The sequence below is a fragment of the Pelmatolapia mariae genome, linkage group LG6, assembly GCF_036321145.2.
Source record: "Pelmatolapia mariae isolate MD_Pm_ZW linkage group LG6, Pm_UMD_F_2, whole genome shotgun sequence".
NCBI lineage: Eukaryota > Metazoa > Chordata > Actinopteri > Cichliformes > Cichlidae > Pelmatolapia > Pelmatolapia mariae.
The window spans coordinates 42,922,764-42,943,298 of NC_086232.1; the positions used below are offsets into that span (position 1 = coordinate 42,922,764).

General features: G+C 47.1%; 1 protein-coding gene across 8 annotated transcripts in view; it reads right to left on the reverse strand.

Annotated features, from left to right (window-relative positions):
- The window catches only part of sh3pxd2aa (SH3 and PX domains 2Aa), a 97,949-nt gene that overhangs the window by 64,961 nt on the left and 12,453 nt on the right, over positions 1-20,535 (reverse strand). For all 8 annotated transcript variants that reach the window (XM_063477034.2, XM_063477033.1, XM_063477041.1 and 5 more), the window contains exons 2-3: positions 19,952-20,032; positions 1,679-1,754 (exon numbers count right to left, since the gene is read on the reverse strand). In XM_063477034.2, the coding sequence (XP_063333104.1) occupies positions 1,679-1,754; positions 19,952-20,032 (157 nt within the window). The remainder of the gene's footprint in view (positions 1-1,678; positions 1,755-19,951; positions 20,033-20,535) is intronic.

A 20,535-nucleotide genomic window follows, 5' to 3' on the forward strand; every position in this document is an offset into this window, starting at 1 on the left:
AGGCCCACACTCCAGCTGTGTCACCCCCCCACCCCGGCAGGCCCGGGGTTGTGCACTCTGTTGTGTGAGGAACCCCGGAATTACTGTTTAAAGGGGAATCCTCCAGCACAGACCTTTTCCCATTTTTCCCCGTGAGTTACAAAAACAGTGCAACGTTGGACCTGGAGCAGCATTAATGTGATGTTACAGCATCAGTCAACACTGTGACGCACACACGCGCACACAGGCGCACGCATGCACGCAGTAAAGAGAAGCAGACATTTTCAAATGCTACATGCTGCATGAAGACATGCAGTGGCACCAGAATATAAATGCAAAAATCATACAATAACTTTCACTGCAGTCGTACTCTCTCTTTTCAGTTGATCCCAGAAAAATGACCCAGAGGCCAACATGACTGTTTCACTGCAACCTGAAAAGTTTGACCTTAAACACCACCTAACTGCACATATTCTCTCTACAGAATCTAAAGTCTCCATGTTACCGTCTCTGGTCTTGTACAGGTGTTTCACCTCTGACTTGAGCTGCCTCTGAGCCACTTATGTTCCAACGAGGAGCTCAGCACACATTAAACAGCCGCTTACTGACCAATCCGCTCAGGAAAACAGCGTGATCATTAACAGAAGATCTCTGAGAGCTCAGTGTGGCGACAGCAGAATGGTTTGAAGTGGACCTTATATGTTGAACGTATCCACAGTCCCCGCTGTGGGGCCGTGAGCATCCTCTTGAATATAAACAAATTTAAACCCACTCACCGTGTGGGCTCCCAAACACTCAAAACCGTTATTTTGCTCCTGTTTTTGCATTTATTTAATAATCAAATCTTTTTTGGCACTTTTTGGCTTCCATACTCGAAACAGTAGAAAAACTGCACACTTGGTGATTTCATTTTTTTTTTTTTATTGCCGAGCTCTGAAACTAAAACGCTGGCCTGCAACTTCAGACTGAAAGAGTCCATTAAGAATTGCGCGGCTTAGAGTCCGAGCTGAGGCGTGGATCCGCAGACAGTCGGTTATGTTTGCATGTGGCGCCACTGGCTTTCTAGCAAAGTGGGAGGTTTGTGTTTGGTGGGTTTCCAGATTGGTTTTGTTTGTGAGTGTGAGGATGAGGATGAGGAGGGCTGGGGTGGGGGGGTGGGGGCTATAAAGCTGATGCTGGGACCACGTGTTGGCCGGGGGGCTTAAACAGAGCGGTTACCAAAATAAACTGCTGTGAACACACAGAAGCCTTTTACTGCCTGAGCACACACGGAGCTGGAGAATCTACATGGAGGACACACACAGGTGGACACACACAGGTGGACACACACAGGTGGACACACACACGCAGCATCGTGCCCACTACTGCAGGTCACCATCAACCTGAATGTGAGGAGAGACGAGCATGTGTTGTCAATCTCACACACACAGAGACATGCAAGACCCGCATAATCAAGTGATCACATTCATGCATGATCATAATGTGACTCAGACGCTCTCCACATCCAAAAATGAACATCACACAGACGCACAGGCACGAAAACACAGCTGAGATTTGAAAGTCACAGATAATGCCTCATCAGCAGTAACACACACACACACACACACACACACACACTCTGACGCCCCGCGAGTGCCAGTCATACATTATTAATATGGGAGCCTGTTCAGATAACGAGAGCTCAGGAGCAGGCTATCACCTGGGAGAAATGGGATGATCCTCTTCTTCGGGTCTTTCTGCCCTCCCTCAATTGGGAACTTGTCGAGTATCTGCATCTGTGGAAACACGAGGAGAGGAAACGGCTTTAGTTTTATGTTCGGCTCAGCTTCACGTTTTAGGAATCATCTGCCGTCTCTCCTGGGCACGAGATAAGAAAGATCGATATCAATCTCGTGTGTCATGTCGAGTATAAACCTGAAGCCAGGAGGCAATTAGCTTAGCATAAACACAGCTAGCCTAGCTCTTTAGCTCAAATATATTCCTGAGAGCAGCTTCAGAGATCATTCTCACCGACACTGAGAAAAACCAAAGATAAACGACCCTGCATGAAATAATTCCAGGATGGCATTCCTTAAAAGCAAAACGTCTTAGGCGTCAGCTTGTGTGCATGTTACCTTTTTAGCTCTAGTTATAGAGACCTAAACTCTTTCCTTATTTGTGAGCAATATTCAAAAATGTTTGACTGTCATTAATTATTTATATAGAAAAATGGGTTAGGCTCAGCCTCAGGCCTCTGCAACAGTAAATCTTTAGCCGTGTGTTCATACAAATATAAATGCACACAATCTGCTACTCTGGCCATGCATGTGTGGATGTAAAGACAAAACACGATGCAGGAGGAACACTGGGGGATAAAGAGTAATGCAAAAGTGAATTTAAAGATTTAGATCAGTTATCCAAGACAATGACACATGATCAGAAAGAAAGTGGAGAGGCAGCTGATTTATTGTCACAAAGTTAATATTTATTAATTAAAGAAATCAATGAGGTGCTCACTCCTGTGTGCACCCTCAGTCTCTCAAACACCATATAGTTGGGAAATGATGCACTGCTGTCACAGCAGCAGGAAAAGCAAAGTTGCAGCAAAGTTAGCGCAGCACCAGAACAGTTATTCATCCCTGTGGGAAACCAGGAGGCTGCACAAAAAGGTAAACGCTATAAACCAACCCTGGCCATGAATTCAATTCACTTTTATTTATAATAAATGTATTTATTTGTATTCCAACAGCAGTTGCTTCAAGGCTGAAGACCCTCCAATCATACGACAGCAACATACAAGCAAGCAGTTGGCAACAGTGGTGAAGAAAAACTCCTTTTTAAAAGGAAGATATGAAGGTGAATCACAGTTAATGGCGATTAAATCGTCAGATAAAGTGCCGATGTAGGTTAAGACCTGACGCTGCCAAGTTTCTGTTTTGTTTCTATGCTATGCTAACATAAAGCCCACAGCACAGGGTGGAGCCTATCCCAGCTACCACAGGGCTGGTAACCAATCAGGTTTAAGAAAAAAAAAAAAGACAATGGTTTAACATGAGGACAAAGACCAGTAGCAGTTAGCTTAGCATCACCACAGTAGTGTCTGTTCAACACATTAAGCATCTCTTTGTATCTGGTTAGCTGCTGGAACATGTTAGCAGCAAACGTATTGCTGATACCAAACTTCCTCCTCTGAGTCTTCCAAACAAAAAGAATGAAGGTAACTCTTAAATATGAAGTAAGAGAGCCTCGGTCAAAACAGTAACTACCTCTTAATCTACTAAAAGCGCTTCTTTATAATCACGAAACAGTTTTTCTGCTCAGGGGTGATTGTGCATCATATCGAGCGTTACACCTCAGTCCCAAAGCTGCACGCTGGTATCAATAAAAAAAACAAAAAACAAGTCCACTAGCACGCCGTGGGTCCGAGGTGCAGCGGATTCATGAGCCGCAGGGTTCACGGGAGTCAAACCAGCATGAACAACATGAACACGGTGAGAGAAGTGCTGACACCAGAGCAGGAGGCGCAGAGAGAGGGAGCGTGCAGAGCGAAGCACAAAGACAAAGAAAAAACAAAAACAGGAGAAAGTCAAGAGAAAGAGGGGAACGCAGCAGATTCCTGCTCTTTTCCACTCTTCAAATAAATCAATCAAGATTAGAGAGAAAGCAAAAACAGCAGAGGACAGATGCAGAGGGTTAGCAGGCATACTGCACAGCACTGCAGCAAACGGATTCCTACAGAATCAGAGACGGGAAGGAGCATGTGTGCACGTGTGTGTAGGGGTATAAAGAGGTATAACAGGAGATGAGAGCTGTCGGCCGTGTCTGTGTGTGATGGCTGAAAGCTGTAAAAGGGGAACCGAGCGAGCAAACAGCCGGGTGGGTCTCTGGACGCAAGAAGATACCCAGAAAACACTCGCACTAATCCCCAGCGCCCACTCCGGAAACATCCGTCACCTGATCCCATTTCCCCCGTCCATCTGTCAGTCTGCCTGCACCTTTTCATTGAATTCCTGTCTTATTTTTTTCCACTCATCCACTGGGCTGAAGTCTTACACTCCACTGACAATGCCCCACTCTTTTCCTCTAACGCTGCCACGGCACTAAACGGTTTGGATCCTGCTCACAGGATCTGTGTCCGTGACACACGGATGGATGATGGACAGAACATTTCACCGATGCTGAACTCGCAGGTTTGAAGTGTGACTGTGCCACCGTTTCCACTTTCTTAATGAAGGCAAAGATGTAAGGTGCGGCACGTGCTCACCTGCGTGCAGGTGCGACACACTGAGAGGACAGACGTAACCGTAAGGGTCGTCATGTCAGCTTTCTGTCTCAGTTCAACAAACTAATTACACCCCCACCCTCCTTTTCAAACTCTGCCGGTGCAGCCTGAACTGATCCACTCGAATCAAGGTTAGCTCATTACTCGAGACACTCTCCGGCTGGTCGAAGCTTGTCCTGAAATACATGTTTTCCTGTCGCCGCTGACAGATTCCTGGCAGGAGAGAGCGTGCTCACGACCTGCCGGGAGTTACAGGATCACCGAGGGAGAGAGAATGGTGAGAACAGGTGGGACGGCGGGGATCGGGTGACACAGCCACGGGCGCAACTGCTCTTTTACATGGATGCATGCACACAGGCTGCACGTGCACGGCCTGCGAGCGTGCACGTTTGCAGCACGATAGCAGACGATCAGGAGTCCAGGTGGTAAAATTCCACTCTGAGGATGCCAAAAGAGAAAGAAACACATCCACGCCAAACCATCGCTCCACTTCTCAGACTTCACTGTCTCCTTGGTAACCAGCAGAGAGAGAGTGTGAAGAAGAGTTGTGAGGAGATGTGATTGGATGATGCGGTGCAGCTCTGGACCACTGGTGTAAATGTTGGGAGTCAGGTAAAAAAAAAGATTCTCCTTCGTCTCCCCTCAGAGTGAATCCAGGAAGCAATGATGTAATGCTTACTGTCCGGCTCGCGCTGACGCTCGTCTTATTTCCACATTACCACAGGAGCTAAAAGCATAAACGTGATCAGAGTGTAGGTACTGAGAGGAAGGTGGTGTGTAGTCCTGAGACAGCCTCGGGACTACAATTCAGCAGCTCTGGATTTAGAGTCCAAAACAAAACCTTGAAAATGAAGCAGCACAAAAATACCAGCCGAGCTCCTTCAGCGACGACGTGAGTGGGGTCAGTCCCACTTTATACAGAAATCCTTTATCAATGACTCTGCTTGTGTTTCCCATCGTGACTTTAACGTCAGGTGTTCTAAAATACATTTCATACATCTATGTGAAAAGACAGACTCCTGCCTTCCAAACCCAATAATGCTGAACATTTCCCAATGTTTGTGTGTGTGAGGGTGTAGCTACTTCTCATAACAAGACGAGCATGTAGGTCATGGAGGAAGACTGTACTGACAGAGATGTGCTTTGTCCAGCCGATGTGCTGGACAAAGCACATCGGCTGGAGCAGGGGTGGGGACCTCCGGGCCTCGAGGGCCGGTGTCCTGCAGGGTTTAGATGTGTCCCAGTCCTAGTCAGTAACAGACAGTACTTCATTTTTCAGTAATCACTGATGGTCACAGCCACAATATTAGACATGTTGTGTCTCTATTTAACTAACACACGTGAACGCTGACGGCTCGTGCTGTGCGTGAGTGAAAGTAAACCGTCCACCATTAATGACACCGGACTACAACTGTGGGTAAGTGAAATATCCACTGACTTATTTTGCCTCTTTTTAGGATGACGGCAAACAGAATGCATATAGAAAACTAACATTTATCATCAACAGTCTCTAATAATCAGGAGAGTCTGTGTGCGCTGATTGCACGAGAATTTCCACCAATCAGGGACCCACAGGGCTGACACGTGCAATGGCTGAATTCATAAAAACATCAAGGCAGTTTGAATTTTGTAGAGCCGTAAACATCGCTGTCCATCTTTGACACGTCTATGATTTCCACACAGTCACTGAGGAAGTGTAGCTTATTAAACTTTGCCTATAAAAGCAGAATTCAGTCCTCTTCCCCCAATTCTGTTCTACAGCTAACAAACCGAGTCAGAAAATCGAGATATTTAGAAATATATTTGGATGCACTTCTGCCTCTGTGGCTAGCATAGATACGCAGGAACTGGGCAATGATGAAAAGGCTCCAGTAACATTTGTTTCACCATGATTCAACTGTGTATTCATTCATTTAGTCGACTAAAGAAAAAAATCATAATGTGCACCATCATTTTGTGACTAAAACAGAGACAAAGCAGGAAGATGTAACTGTAACCAGCAGAGGTCGCTCATCTTTTCCACATGAAACCTAAAGACATCTGTCTCTGAAAACATAGAAACATCCACCTTCAAGAGAACGTTCCAGCTCAGCGTTTGGTCAAACTAGCTTTAGCAGCGATACAGTTATTATAGGAGCGCTTTAGTCTCACTTTAGTCTTCGTTCACTTCAGTTCAGCTTCATTCAGGAACGACGGGGCTCAGAGACTAACAGCAGCTCTGCTTCATACACATGTGCTAAGAATAGAGCCGCTCTATAAGGAGCTGTGAGAGTCACTTGGCACAAACTTGGGGGATGCCATAGTGCCATTATAGCCAACTGATGCCTCACTTCCTGTTGTGGGTGATGTGGGTTTACCCCGGGCTCTGCAGGAGTGGAACAGAGTGGAATGGAAATACACACACACACACACACACGAACGTCTGGAACAACTCATGACTGTCCTGACAAAGCAACCATGTGATCTGCTGAGTGAGGCCGCCGGCTCGAGCATGCTTCTCCTCATTGGCGAGCGCCCGATAAGGTCGCTGCTCTCGCTGTCGTGTCAGTATGCAAACATCCCGTCACAGACAAAGTCAACATGCCGGCGCTCGCTTTTACACCCCGGAGCTGTCAGATTCCTTCTGCTCATTCCCAGATTCAGATTTTATTACTCGGACGCTACCAGAGAAGCTCGGCATGACTCACAGTTCAAAATAATCCTTATGTACATGAATGCAACCCTTTGTTTGTTTAACTGTTTGAAACAAGCTCCTCCTTCTTCAAGCCAACCATCTTCTGATTGGCTGCCCCTCCCAAACAGAAGCGAGCAGTCTGTAACCTGAGCTTTTGGGTCAAATGTCGACCTCATTAATTGAAAATCTGGACGTGTTTAATAAAAAGATTCACCATTATGACAGAAAACAAGCAGAAACATGGCGGGTCTCCATTAGAAAGCCTCCTGAAATCTTTATTTCATCACAGCTCGAATCCAACAAGCAGAAACTAATGGAGCACATGAATCAAGCATGAGCATGCATTAGCACCCAGCAGTGTTCAGTTTCAGAGAGGCAGATGTCTCAGATTATGGAGGGAAGGCGTTCCTTTCCAACCACAATCACTCACAGTTGTGTCTCTAAATTTAGACCGGCACCCTGGCAGCAGATCCGGACAGATCACTGCCCGTGGTGGGCGCATTATATCAGGTCGGAACATGATATGCTGGATTCCTGAACGCTTTAAGCAGCGAATGCATGCGTGGGAGTAAGGCGGGGGGCTTGGATTTGTCTAAAAGTTGAGGCTCTGTTCACGAATATGTCGACGCCGCAGGGTGTTTAACCCCACGCGGCGAGCCGGGCTCCCCTCGCTTTCAGTACGACAACAGGTGCAGGCGTGTGTTGATGTTCGTCCATCTGCAGTCGCTCCGTCATCACTACCCAACCCCGAGCTGCAGGGCCCGCTGTGAGCTTTGGAACAAGGCTCGAGAAATGGACTCTGACCGGGAAACTCCCTTACTGGAATGAGATCCTGTTTTCTCTAGAGGATGAACCGGAATTCCAGCTTATCTCAACTCCTTGTGGCATCTGCAGTCACACGAATACTCATAATCAGACCAACAGGAAGAACTTTAATCTTTGCAACATTAAAGGGCTTCAGACAGCATTTGTTTTCAACACTGAGTATCTGCAATACTGCTGCTGCCTCTTCTGTAGTTTCACATGAGCACCAAGCATCGTGTCTCTAATAACTCTGATATATAAATGTTAGCTTTGAGTCATATTCCTGCATGCTCCGCTAAAGCATGTTTGCAGTGGGTCTTTTAGGAAGCTGTGCGAGGTGCAACGTCTGCAGGTCCCTCACCGAGCTTAAGTAGCATACAAACTAGGTTTCTATGAGTTTTTAGCAATTAATCAACATCAGCTCAATTCAGTTTTATCTTATTAGCACCAATTTACAGCAACAGTCACCTCGGGGTACTTTACAGTAAAGTAAAGCCCCGACAGCGCTGAGAGACACGCCAACAATCAGACGATCTGCTCTGAGCAGCGTTTGGCGACAGAATCACTCTGAGAGCAGATGCTTCTAATTTTAGCATCATCCTGTCGATGATTGGAAGCGGTCCTACATTTGTTTAAGGCACGCGTTGAAGGACATATCCCAGTCTCCGAGGTTCCTCCCAGTGTTCCTGGAAGCCGGGGTAAAGCCACCCAGAGTCGGGATGTGGGGCCAAACATAATCAGCTGTCAGCTTTGTCAGAATCTAGAGGAAGAGGACAGCCCACTGAGGTTTTAAGGCTTTCATTTCTGCTTTTTAATCAGCCAGGAGTTTCTCTGGTCATGTGACAAAAAGACCGTTTAAAAATCTCTCCCATCTATGATTTGACCTCCGAGCTGTGGAGACGTCGTGTAACTGGTTCATATATCGATACTTCCATTTTTAAAATCACTGAATGCCGGTATCGGCTTAAAAACACTGGATATCAGTCAGGCTCCAGTAGCTACTGGTTTAGCTGGTTTTAAAGATCAGCAGGTGAACGTGCGGCCACAAATTACGACTGAAACTTTGAGTATTCGGCTCAGTTTACTCTGAATCCACTCCACGTGGCAGCTGAAGGTGCAGATGAAGTGGGTAATATCATCCAAGCACTCTCACTGAAAAACCATTTAAGACTCGTGAGCTGGACTGCCAGTTGTGTCAACTCTGTGCTGGAGGAGAAGCTTGGCAGAAAAATGCAGTTTGTGAGGCACTCGAACAATCCGCACGCCTCTCCGTGTCTATCTCAAGAGTTCGGCACAAGTAGCGGTGTTAAGGTTCAGACAAGTGGGTGCTTCGCTCACAAACGGCCATTAAAAATACATTAATCACAGACATAAAACAGCATTTGCTGTGAAAAACTCTGAAGACTGAGTCGGTGCGCCGAGTGCAAAAGAGAATGAAAAGAAGCTGTTTGCTTTTCCCCTCACAGAGTTTATTTTACCGGCGTTTGAGCTCCGTCGACTTGATGTTTAATCCATAATAAAAAGCAGTTTTGAAGGGCAAAATTAATCAAAGAGTGACTATTTTATCCTACGAGCTCTGCCCTTTATTTGCACCGAGCAGTTTAACCTCCCTTCACATTTAATAGAGGCACCGACTAAATGCTCCAGTGGCATTTTCAGGCCAGTCATCGCTTCAGCAGCCTGGCTGAGTCCTGCCGGAGTAAACCAACAATATCTTTGCTCTTTAGAGCAGCTGCAGCCTCGGTCCAGGACGAAGAACATGGGCGTGTTTAGTTTGGGTTAAGAAAGTAGGCCAGCCAGCTTACAGTTACACTACAGGCAGAGAGGAGAGGCCCTCACCTGAGCCAGAGTTCAGTGCTAATAAAGCAGCTGAGGACCTAATTTAGCCATGCTGGCGGTCTCCAGAGTTTCCATGCTGACAGCCAGGACCGACCTCGGGCGGCGTGGCTAAACCTCATTCTCCTCCCTACGGGGTGAATCGGTGTGTGTGTGTGTTGGTTCTCAGTGCACTGCATGGCTGAGGGTGGGGATGGTATATGAGAAGTGAGGTTTGGAATACAACCACGAGTGGGCTGAGAGAAGCAGGAGGCAGAAAATACTGGAAACCAAGTGGAAGAAACCAGTGGATTCGAATTAGCCGTCCCTGATTGGTGCCAAGTTATTTATACACAAGGAACTCGTGGAGAGGATAAAAGCCTGTTTTATGTGAAATCAAACTTTGGACCAACTGTTGTGTTTTACACATTCGTGGACTTGGATACTAATACCAACCCTGCTGCTAATGTCCACCAGTGGTCACGCACAGCACGCCAACGGAAAACAAAATCTCACTGAGACCAGAATTATAACTGTGACTATAAAACCAGTTGCTCCCATTCATGAGAACTGGGCAATGGTTCATATCTTTTGCATAATTTTTGTGGTGTTGAGTAATAGTTGGAGGTTTTTTGAAGGTCTGTCACGTTTTCTCTGGACTTTGGCTGCTTTTTCACTCAGTTAGTCCTCGAACCGCACACACACACCTCTGAGTCCTCGAACCATAAAAAGGCCCCCCAACTCAGAAGATCAACCAACGAGTCTGCACACAAGAGAAAAGCTGGCAAAGACTCAGTTTTAATTGTATCTTTAGGCTCTTTGTTACCAGAAGCCAAAAACACATCATTCATTTCCATTTCTTTAGCTGAAACTATGAAAAATGCCAAAGATAACACAGTCTGACAGGCATAAAATAGCATTTCTGCAGAAGCACGGGGACTGCAGAAGTGCTATTAGCTGCAAACTTGGTCTCAGCACGGTGTGCAGCGTTTCCGTACAGGACAGAACAAGTGACAGGCCTAAAAAAACTACAGCAGATGAATAATATCTAAAAATCACATCATAAAGAAAACAGGAAAAATCCAGCAGAGACCTGACGACTGATCTGTACCTTCAGGTGATCCATCTACTGCTCACTGAAGCCTCAACAGAAATGTCTGCGTGGACGAGCGGCTGGCTTGGACACAGAGGAAGGCTGAAGTATGAAACTCACACAAGAACTGAGGGAGCAATCAACATGTAAGGAGAGTCGCGAGCGAGGTACAGCAGCAGGTGTCTGCAGACATCGCTGAAACACGGTGCAGGCTCGGTCACGGTGCAGGGCTGCACTTCAGCCAGAGGTGCTGGAGATCTTGTTAAAGTTGAAGGAATCATGAACCTGAGAAAATACCATCAGATTCTGATCCAGCATGCAATTCAATCTGGAAAGCATCACCATGATCCCAAACACACAAACTAGTCACGGATCAGCTTCGTCAGAGCCCAGACTTCAGCATCGTGAAGCAGGGACGGATCATTGTGACAGAGAACAGAACAAGAAGGCAGAAACATCCAAAGAAGACCTTTGAACGTCAGTCCAAAACTATTCCTGAACTACTCCTAACTATTCCTGTTCCTTCCATGGCGTCCTCAGAAACTTCCGGCTGTGCTGCAGAATAAAGGCGCTCGAACCAAATATCGACTTTCAAGCTTGTTAGAGTTGGACAAACACTGTTTTTGCCTCTACAGTGGATTTTCATATATATTTGCTCATGTTTCAGCACATTCATGCACCTATGCCCCATGCTCAGAGCAAAATATAAAGAAATTAGAGGAGCTTGAGCCTTTTGCACAGTACTGTAGCTGTGTGTCTTAAACCATAGAAGAGGCAGCACACCACATCAAGTTTCCAATAGTGAAACATTTAATCAATGAATACTAAAACTTACTATCCTCAAGCAGGTGAGACCATCACGCCAAAGCTGCAAAAATGTGCATGCATATTTCCGTGCATTAAAATGTAAACGTTTGTTATTACGCAGCAGTAACACTTTTGCGTTGCTGTTTTCATTTGCGCGCTCACATTTTTACCATTTCCTTTTAGGGACATAATTAACTCCATAGGGTCAGCCCCCAGAGGCCAACTTTCCAAATGTAAATGGTATTATGGTTTGCTAAAGGGGTTTAATTCAAAGGTCTTTTATTTCCTTTAAAGCTCCTCCTGTGTCTGCACTATAAAATGTAATCCGGCTGAGATGGAGAGGTCCCCGCGGGGTTAAATTGGATCACGCCGTAACAGAAAGACTGCCTGGGTAATCAGGAGAAAACGCCAGCAACTCAGGCATCACGCATACACCCACATGCAAACGTGTGCATGCACGCCCACGGACATGCAAACTGACGAGATGTGCGCCGAGTTGGCGAAAGCGCTCGACCCCGAGAGGTTGGAAGCTGCGCTGGATTGGCTGGGGAGGAGATAGGAGGGCGCACAGGTGATGAAGGTTGAAGCCAGGGAGGCATTTTTGCAGAGAGCTAGAGACGGGGGAAGAAAACAGATATGCAGGCAGAGACGCAGATCGACAAGTCGCAGGAAGTTGATGTGAACGAAGAGTGTGAGGCAGCAGGGGAGACGTGACAAGTGCGGAGGGAGGCAAACGAAAAAGGGAGACGACAGCGTGAGAGATTTTCCCTCATCTGTTATCTCTGTGCTCCTCTACCTCGACCTCTCCCATGTGTCCTATCCTGCCTGCTGTTTACTCAGTCCTTGTTTATTAACCTACAGGCAGCGAAATAAAGCTGGGCTGGGACCGGCCACCGATACTGCAGATAAGGAGCACTGTGAGAACTTCAGTCCTGGATTCAGCACAAGTTTGTGTTTGGAATGATGGGAGACGTTCCAGGCGCTAGCAGAGCGTAGATGGCGTCAGATTAAGGAAGCACGCTCGATTTACTTTCAAATACACCGGATTAGGCTGAGGTTTCCTTTAGCACGTTTATAGCATTAAAGGGCAAACTGCAGACTGTGTCGGGCATATTTGAGCCCACATTTTAAAACCAAAAAGAGCGAATCTTAGTAACAACTGAGGAGGCCTACTGTCACTAATTTGCAGGACACACTGTATGACACATGGATGTAGCCGCTGCATATTCCTGCTATGAGCTCCTGAGTAAATGAGAGAATGAGCACACTCCTTGGTTAATGAGTTGCGAATCCTGAATAATTTACTTTCTGACTCTTGGAATTATCATAATTTACAAAAGTGCTTAATGTTTTATTCAGTGCGACTTTAAACGAGCGCATAAACTCGACTGCTCTGTGACGCCGCAGGACCACAGGTACTGCCCCCTGGTGGCCATTAAAAAGAACGTGATGTTAAGTCATGCTAACGGCTTCAGGCTCTCCATGCTGCAAAGCTTTATTAGTGACGTTTTGACCACGAGTGGTGCATCGTTTTTATGAGTGGGCCTAGTTTGTCTGTGTTTGTGTCACAAAGGTCAGAGCAGTCCTGCGCCCGGCCTTGCTGCGCCTCGTGCTAACTGGTTAAACCTTAAATAAGCGAATGATCTCAGTCTCTTAGTTTGGCTCACAGTTCCACTCATATCTGTTCTGGGGAACCGTCCACTATCACAGTGATTTGGGGGAAGTGTAGACGTTACCGTGCCGTCCTTTGGCCCCGGTGACGCTACTGCCAGTCACTCCGCTTCCTCGCTGCACTTATTACTGATTGGAAGGGAGCCGAGTCCAACCCACCAATCAGCGGGTCCTCCTAGTTGCTGCCCTATTTAAGCCCAACAGGGCTGTGACTCAGGGTGGGCTGTGATTAAATGTGAGCAGTGCACCTTCTGTGCCTGTGATTCAGTTCATAAATGCTACAGGCAGACACTGGGAGGATGTGTTCTGCTAACAGGCAGATACTGGGTGGAGTTACTCGCTGCTGCCTAAGGCTGGGCCGGGTTTAGACACACTGCACACACACCAGGAGCAAAGGCAGCGGTGCTTTCTTCTTGGCGAGGAGTCAGCAGTTTGTAGTTTAGTCATCCTGTGAGCTGGTTGCTTTTGTTCCTGTCTTTGATTTGGCAGCACTCTCAGGCCCTTCAGTTTGTCCCCTTCTTGCTTGTGGACACTAAACATCGCCACCAAAACCAACAACATCTGGTTGCACGTCGGTTCTCTCTCCCCCAACTCAGCTGGGACCCGTTCCTGCAAACATTCCCACCATCTGGTTCCTGAAGCGAAGCGGCTTCCTGGCAGCGCGTGAAGGATGCATCTATCCATCTTCTAGATGATCTCTCTGGGATGCATCTTCAGCGATCTGCGGTGGTGGGGTCACGGGGGGGGGGGGTTCTTGTCTTTAAACATTAGACCCAGCCGGGATTAATCAAGCCCCGACCTGCATCCCACCAGCAACCAACCACAGATCAACCTCTTAATCCAAAGTCACCGAGTGCCTCACAGACTGAGGCCCTGATTGGCTCAGTCGTTTGAGGATTTTGCAGAATGGCCATCCTGCAAAGCCTCTCTGAGCACTTTCCAGTCTCTTTCCACCAGCTCCTGGTTCTTCTTGCTTGCTGCTTCTTACATGGGCACCAAGTCCCAGATCGATCAGCTGTTTGTGAAGCCCGGTCGGAGCGATGTCATGACAATCTCTTCTGTTTTTCGAGCCCCCAAAATAAAGTTTGAACACACTCGTTGCTTCAGATTGGCCAAACAGTCTTCCTCCACGTCTCAGTCTCACCAGTAGCCAGAGTCATGTTTTATACTTCATGTGTTTATTTTTCACCCCACTGCTGATAACATCTGTTGTTCAGTCACTGAACAGTGAAAGCTGCCCTGTGCTCAACAATATCCGGACATACAGAGAACACCACCCGCCCTCTCTGAACAACAGACGCCGCAGGAGTGTAAAATAAATACTGTGTTATTCATCAAACGGTGAACAGAGGCACGTCATTCTTGGGCAGAAATGTAATGAAAAAGCAAAAAAAACCTTGAGCAACTTCTTTGTTCAAAGCTCAGCGTGAAGCTGCCGGAGCTCTCCCAAGTTTTCATCGAGTCTCCTTCCGAGCTCAGCGGCGGAGAAGACCCTGAGCTGCACAAAAACACGAAGCCTGACCAGCTGAGCGTGGAGAAGAGAGAGGAAAGAAAACCAGAGTGAGACAGCCGACGGTGGAAGTCTGTCAGCTACCACATACATCGCAGGTAACAGGCAGCAAAGGAAACAGAGGAAGCACACTGTGGGAACGTGCAGAGGCCTTATATCTGCAGGCTGCCTCCGTATCTAATCAAATATTGCAACCGGCAGAAGTCGGGAGAAGAAGTGCAGGAGGGAGGATACAGCTGCACAGAAACACAAAACTACTGTAAAAATAGAGCTTTAAGTCTGCACTGACCTCTGAGTCGGGCCACAAAATGGCATGAAAACAGAATGTGACAGACGTGCAGCCATCAACTCCCAGCATGCACTTCATGCTGCCAGTGTCTGGGAGCGAGAGCAATCAGAAGCTCAGTGAGGAACACAGACACAGCTTCTGGCTTTAGAGGGTTAACTGGCTGTTTGTTGGTGACGACACACCATCGGCGTTGGGAGGCTTTGTGCTCATTATGAAGGCTACTTCATCTTGCCTTCAGCTTAACCACACGGAGCATTTCTGGTCAGCACAGACGCTTCGTGTTTCATGTCGACTGTCGCGCTTCCTTCTGCCGCCTCTCTCACTCCTTGAAACACTTCCAGTCACACTGCTGACTTTTTCAAGCCACGGAAACGTCCCACAAACAAATGAACTGTGCTCATTCATCCTAAATTTAGCCCCTCTCCCGAGCGCCTCGCTGTGACTGTGGGAAACGCTGCATACTTCCCCCCCCTCTGCTCTGGGTCCAGTGAGGACCCGGCCTGTAGCCATCTTCTCAACTGCTTGATTGTAACTCAGAGGGACACGTCCAGTGTTTGGCGTGTAGGTGTCCTTCCTTTGTCTGTACCTCCCTCTCTCTTTTCTCTCAGGCGCACACGCCCATAAATAAAATAAAGCAGCCTTTATCCTCGACCTGAAACAATGGGCTGAGTTACAGTTCGTCCACAAAGCAGCTCAAGGACAAAGAGGCTGAGCTAGCGCTCTGTCCATTCAGCAGTTTGTCCTCGAGGATGGCATACCGATAATGCCTCGCGGTCTAGACACACGTTTCCATCAAACAGCCCACATAGAGGTTAGAGATTCACGAGTCAGTGACCTTCTTTGTAAGCGATTTGACCACAGCGACTGTGTAATTTGCTGAATATATACGCGCTCCCGTTTTACCAGAAGCCTGCTGCTAGCATCTGTTAAGCTGCTTCCAGCCTTGAGACTCAGCAACTAATAAAAGGGATTTTTGGAAAGCCGCAGCATGAAAACCTCCCTGAGCCGCACATTCAGTAGCTGTAGGGAAGCTCGTGTGAGTGCGGACTCGGACAAAGAAGAAAAAGAGTGCTTGTGAAGGCGCGTGCCGACAGAGTACAAATGAAGAGCCTCGTAAAGGCGTGAGTCAGAGGCCTTCCTTCACATGGACAGCCACGCCACAGCTTTAAATAGACTAACTTCAGCAGAGGCCCAAGGACACCCGGAGCGCCATCACCCGCTCCTCACGGCTTCCTGGAATACAAAAGGCCATTTTGTAAAAAGTGACCTCGAAGAAACGCAGATGATCAGAATACTCATGTCTTCCGTCTGCATCACCGGCGTCGTCATCAGCCTGAATCTTAATCGTCAGTACCGTCACTTACCGTTAAAGCTTTCATGTTCCAGCTCTCCACTGCTTCATCACCTCGTCATCATCATTCCACCTTTCCTCCCGGGACCGCTGGCTGACCCGGGCTGCTCCCTGTCCCAGTTTCCATCCACCTGATGATTAACTCAGGCACTTCTTCCAGAGCTGCTCACGAGTCAGGTCTGAGTCAAAACCACATCCGTGCACAGCAGCCAGCAAGAGTCAGTCAATGAGGAGGACTGGTGCACATGTATGTGCTTATGCTTCAGGTATGTGTGCTGGAGGAGCAGCTTCAAAGTGAACTCATGTGGCATCACAGCACTGCGCTCTACCAGGACGAGTGGAAACACTGTCAATGACTCTGCCACCAAGCAGAGCCCAGCGAGCTGTGAAACACAAAGTTTAACTGACCAACTATTTATGACTATTTGGGGTTTTAGTCGTCTTGATGAACGTGAGCTGGTCAAAGCTTTGTGGCTGAAGAAGCTCTGAGGCGTCGGTGTCTGCAACAGCAACAAGCTTCACCGGGACATCGAGCAATCACACTGAAGGAGATGCAAGCTGCTACTTTCAAGATGACAGAGCTTCTCCATCTCTGAGAGTCGGCCCAGACACCACTGGGAGGATGCTGGTTTGACAGACCAGATCAGCCCTGCTCATTTACTGGTTGCACACCAATCACAGCATTAATTAGTTGAGCAAACTGGTTCCAGATAGCGAGGGCAGCTAAATTAAAATGCTTAGTCAAATCAATAGTGACGTCTGTGACTTCCATCATCAGCAGTTTATCTTTGACTTTTTTCATTATTTAAACAGAAACGCCATCGAGTGAAATGTCGGGAAAACTGCCGACGCCAAGCTCCAGCCAGAAGAAAAAACACCATCCAATAAAGTGATACTGGATGGACGACGGTGGCAGACGGAGGTACAACCTTTTTTCTAAAGAGTGTGGGATCCACACTCCTAACAGAGTGAAAGTGCAGAAAAAATGGTTCCCTCCAGGGCAATTCTGGCAACACTTTGCACTAATATATTCACTCTATTATCCGTAAATGACTTCCTTTTTCACAGAGGGACACAAAATAGCACTAATATGGCTCCTATTATTTTTACCTTAACACATTCTCTGCGCTGTGCAGACAGAAGCGCTTTGAAACTGAAGGATTTGTGAACTTCAGATTCAGTTTTCTCAGAGTTTTTGGCTACATTACAACCACTCTTCATGTGTGTCTAATATCAAAGCATGTGAGCTTTACTGCCCGTGCATTCAGCGCAACATAAAGAGCCTGTTTCCCTGACTCAACCTATACAAAGTCAGTCAAAGCAACATCTGTGGTCCCTCTCATTTGGATGGCAGCCTGGAAGCGGGGCCAGTGTTTCCAGGAACACAGCCCGGTCTGGTTATTACTAGGAAACTGTCTTGGAATCCCCAGCGGTGTTTGCCAAGGATTTGGTTAAACTGCTCTCTGGCAGTTTTCAGAGCTCCAGTCCGTGTTTTTCTCCCTCAGGGTTACAGCGAGGCGGCTTAAAAGCAGCGGGGACCCCGCAGCAGATAAATGTTTGGACAGGAGAGGCTCCAGGTCTCACTGGAAACAATGAGATCAAAAAGGCACCATCAAAGCCATCGAGAGAGATCAAAGTCTGGCAGGGAGAACTTCACTCTGAGTGCATACACCGACAGAGATGAGGATTAGAAAGCTGGCCTGTCACTGCTGCCAGCGGTGGTTTTATTCATGAATGTCACCGTGGAAAAGGAAACATCGGGAAAGCGGGCGAGGAGAGCTGTGCTGGAGCTGATGCACTGCAGTGTGATTTAAAGACGGCATTTGGTAAATGTTTGAAATATTTACCAGAAGATTCTTCACAACAGAGCTGACTGAAAAGCAGCCAAACTCTGTTGACATGACTGTATTTGACTAAATAAAGGAACCAAGTTAGACGACCTTTGCCCCCGTGACATCTCACATACCTAACAAAATCAATCCTGCTGCTGCTGACTGGGAGTAATTTTGTACAAAGCTATCCAGGAACCATTAAGGCTCATTAGTTTTCTCCCAGGCAATTTGAGGACCTCACTCTTATAGAAGGCGAGGTGAATATTAGAGGTGCGAATCACCAAACACCACATCTATACAAAATTATTATCATTAATAACTGTTTTATAAAATAGGAAAAACCTCTCTCACTGTCACTAAGATCTGCCATAAGTGCTGCCATAAGAAGGAGCCAGACTACCATCAGTCTAACAATCTACTACTGAATGACGCCAAGCTAGAAATTACATGCAATCTGTTTCTGATATTTCAGCAATTAGCTGTGATAAATCCAAAGTCCACTCACGTCCCCACAGGTACAACCGCCACAAATGTGCCGTCTGAGGCTCGTTATGGCATTTGTGGACATTTAAGGACCAGAAAGGAACAAATTTTTAAAAAGGTGCATATTTGCACCACATCTTCCACAATCTGTGATATCTGTAGACCTGTGTTTGGCAAAATACACAAAGACATTGGATAAATATTATTTTCACTGTTAGAGTTGCAGCTTTAATCACAGACTGTAACTAGTTTGGCACCAAAATAAAAACTGTCACCAGAGGTTCGAGTACAAACCACAAGGGTGTAAATAAGTCCACCTACACAAAGTAGTGCCTCAGAGGGCACCACCCCAGCTGTTCAACCACTACAATAAGGTACTTTGTTCTTTCGGAGTGTATGAAGCATTCATACTGTTCTGTGTTTATTACTCTACCTCTCTCTTTATTCCAGTTTGGGACTAATCAGCTGCAGTAGGGGTGAGGGTCTATTTTTCACTGCCCCAGTGGTCATCAATGGGACCTTTCAGAAAGGACCTTTCCTCTGCTGATTGAAACATCATTCCCTGCTGGACGGGCACACTGGAGCTATTGAGATGTGCTCCCTGTAACGCTCACACTATGGCTCTGTTATATTTACTAGTTATTGGTAGACCCCTGGTGCACTCTACATATGGTATCAGCTTGCAGTAGGGCAAAGGTCCGAGGGGGCTGAAGGAGTGCACATAAACATTCTCTCAGTATGGAAGAGTCCATGTGAAAGATACAGGAAAGGTTTTCATTCCCACTCCTGCCTCATTCCAAAATAAATAGTCCCACAGAGACACCGCAACAACATTTTAAACAAGGGAGTAAAGCGTCTGAGCCAAGACAGCAAAGCAGAAAAAGCCTCCTCCGTATGAGGCTCTATTTAAAGAAGCCACCAATCAGAGCAGGCGTAGCAAGAGAATCTAACGACAAGCCACTGCAAAGCCTGGTACATTAAATTTGACTTCCATGTGGCTTTCTTGCTTGTACCATAAAAAAAGGCCTGTCAGCTCCCTGACGTTTTGAGGCCAAGCCAGCGATGAGACGAGAAAGGAAGAAGAAGAGCGGGAGGAGAGAGAGGTGCAGGCTGAGGCATACAAACCACGTCTCCCCCGCTCCCCGACCAATTACTAACTCACACATCGATTCATTGAGGCGGCGAGGTGTGGCGAACACGGCCAGAGACACGGCAGCAGCAAACGGGTGCCAGGTTTACACATTAATCTATACAAAACAATGCTGCGAGTTCACACGCTCGACCTGCTGAAGAATACATCAGCGGGCGGCGGCATCGGGGACTTCAATCCAAGCACGGCCCACACAGGGCAGCAGAGCGGGGCGAGACTGACGGGGGATTACCTGTAGGTCAAAGAATTTGCTGTATCTTCTGTAGATGATGTGGGAGGTGTTGTCCGAGTAGGTGACATTGATGAGATACACCTGCAGAGACAAAGAAGGCACAGTTAAAACTGCAGCTTGGTTTAATCTTTAAATCCAGAAGACTTGTTCAACACTTCCAGCTGAAAAAAAGCAAACAAGCTTGGACTGTGAAATTCACAAACGCAGCACATGTGACAGAAACGAAGCACATAGATGCACCTACGGTGTGAGGTTCTTTCTGAAGTTGTCGTGTGCACAAGGTTGGGTTTCAATGCAACAACAACAGCCCGGCTGAGGGGTAATAGAGGGACGATTGGTAAAGGGCAAACAAATCATCAATAACTGTACTCGTGATGGTTTTCTGTCTGTCCAGCTGCTCTGCTCATCCTCGCAGCACTGGTGGAAACAAACTCGCAATCGTTCGCCTAAAGCACTGATGCGTCACAGTAGCTGACGGTCATAAAACCGCCATCCAGCCACAGGATGGATGGTGACATCATCCCTCTTTTCCCCGCACACTGACCTGGCGGCCTTTACCCTGCCAGACGAAGCCACGCTGCAGC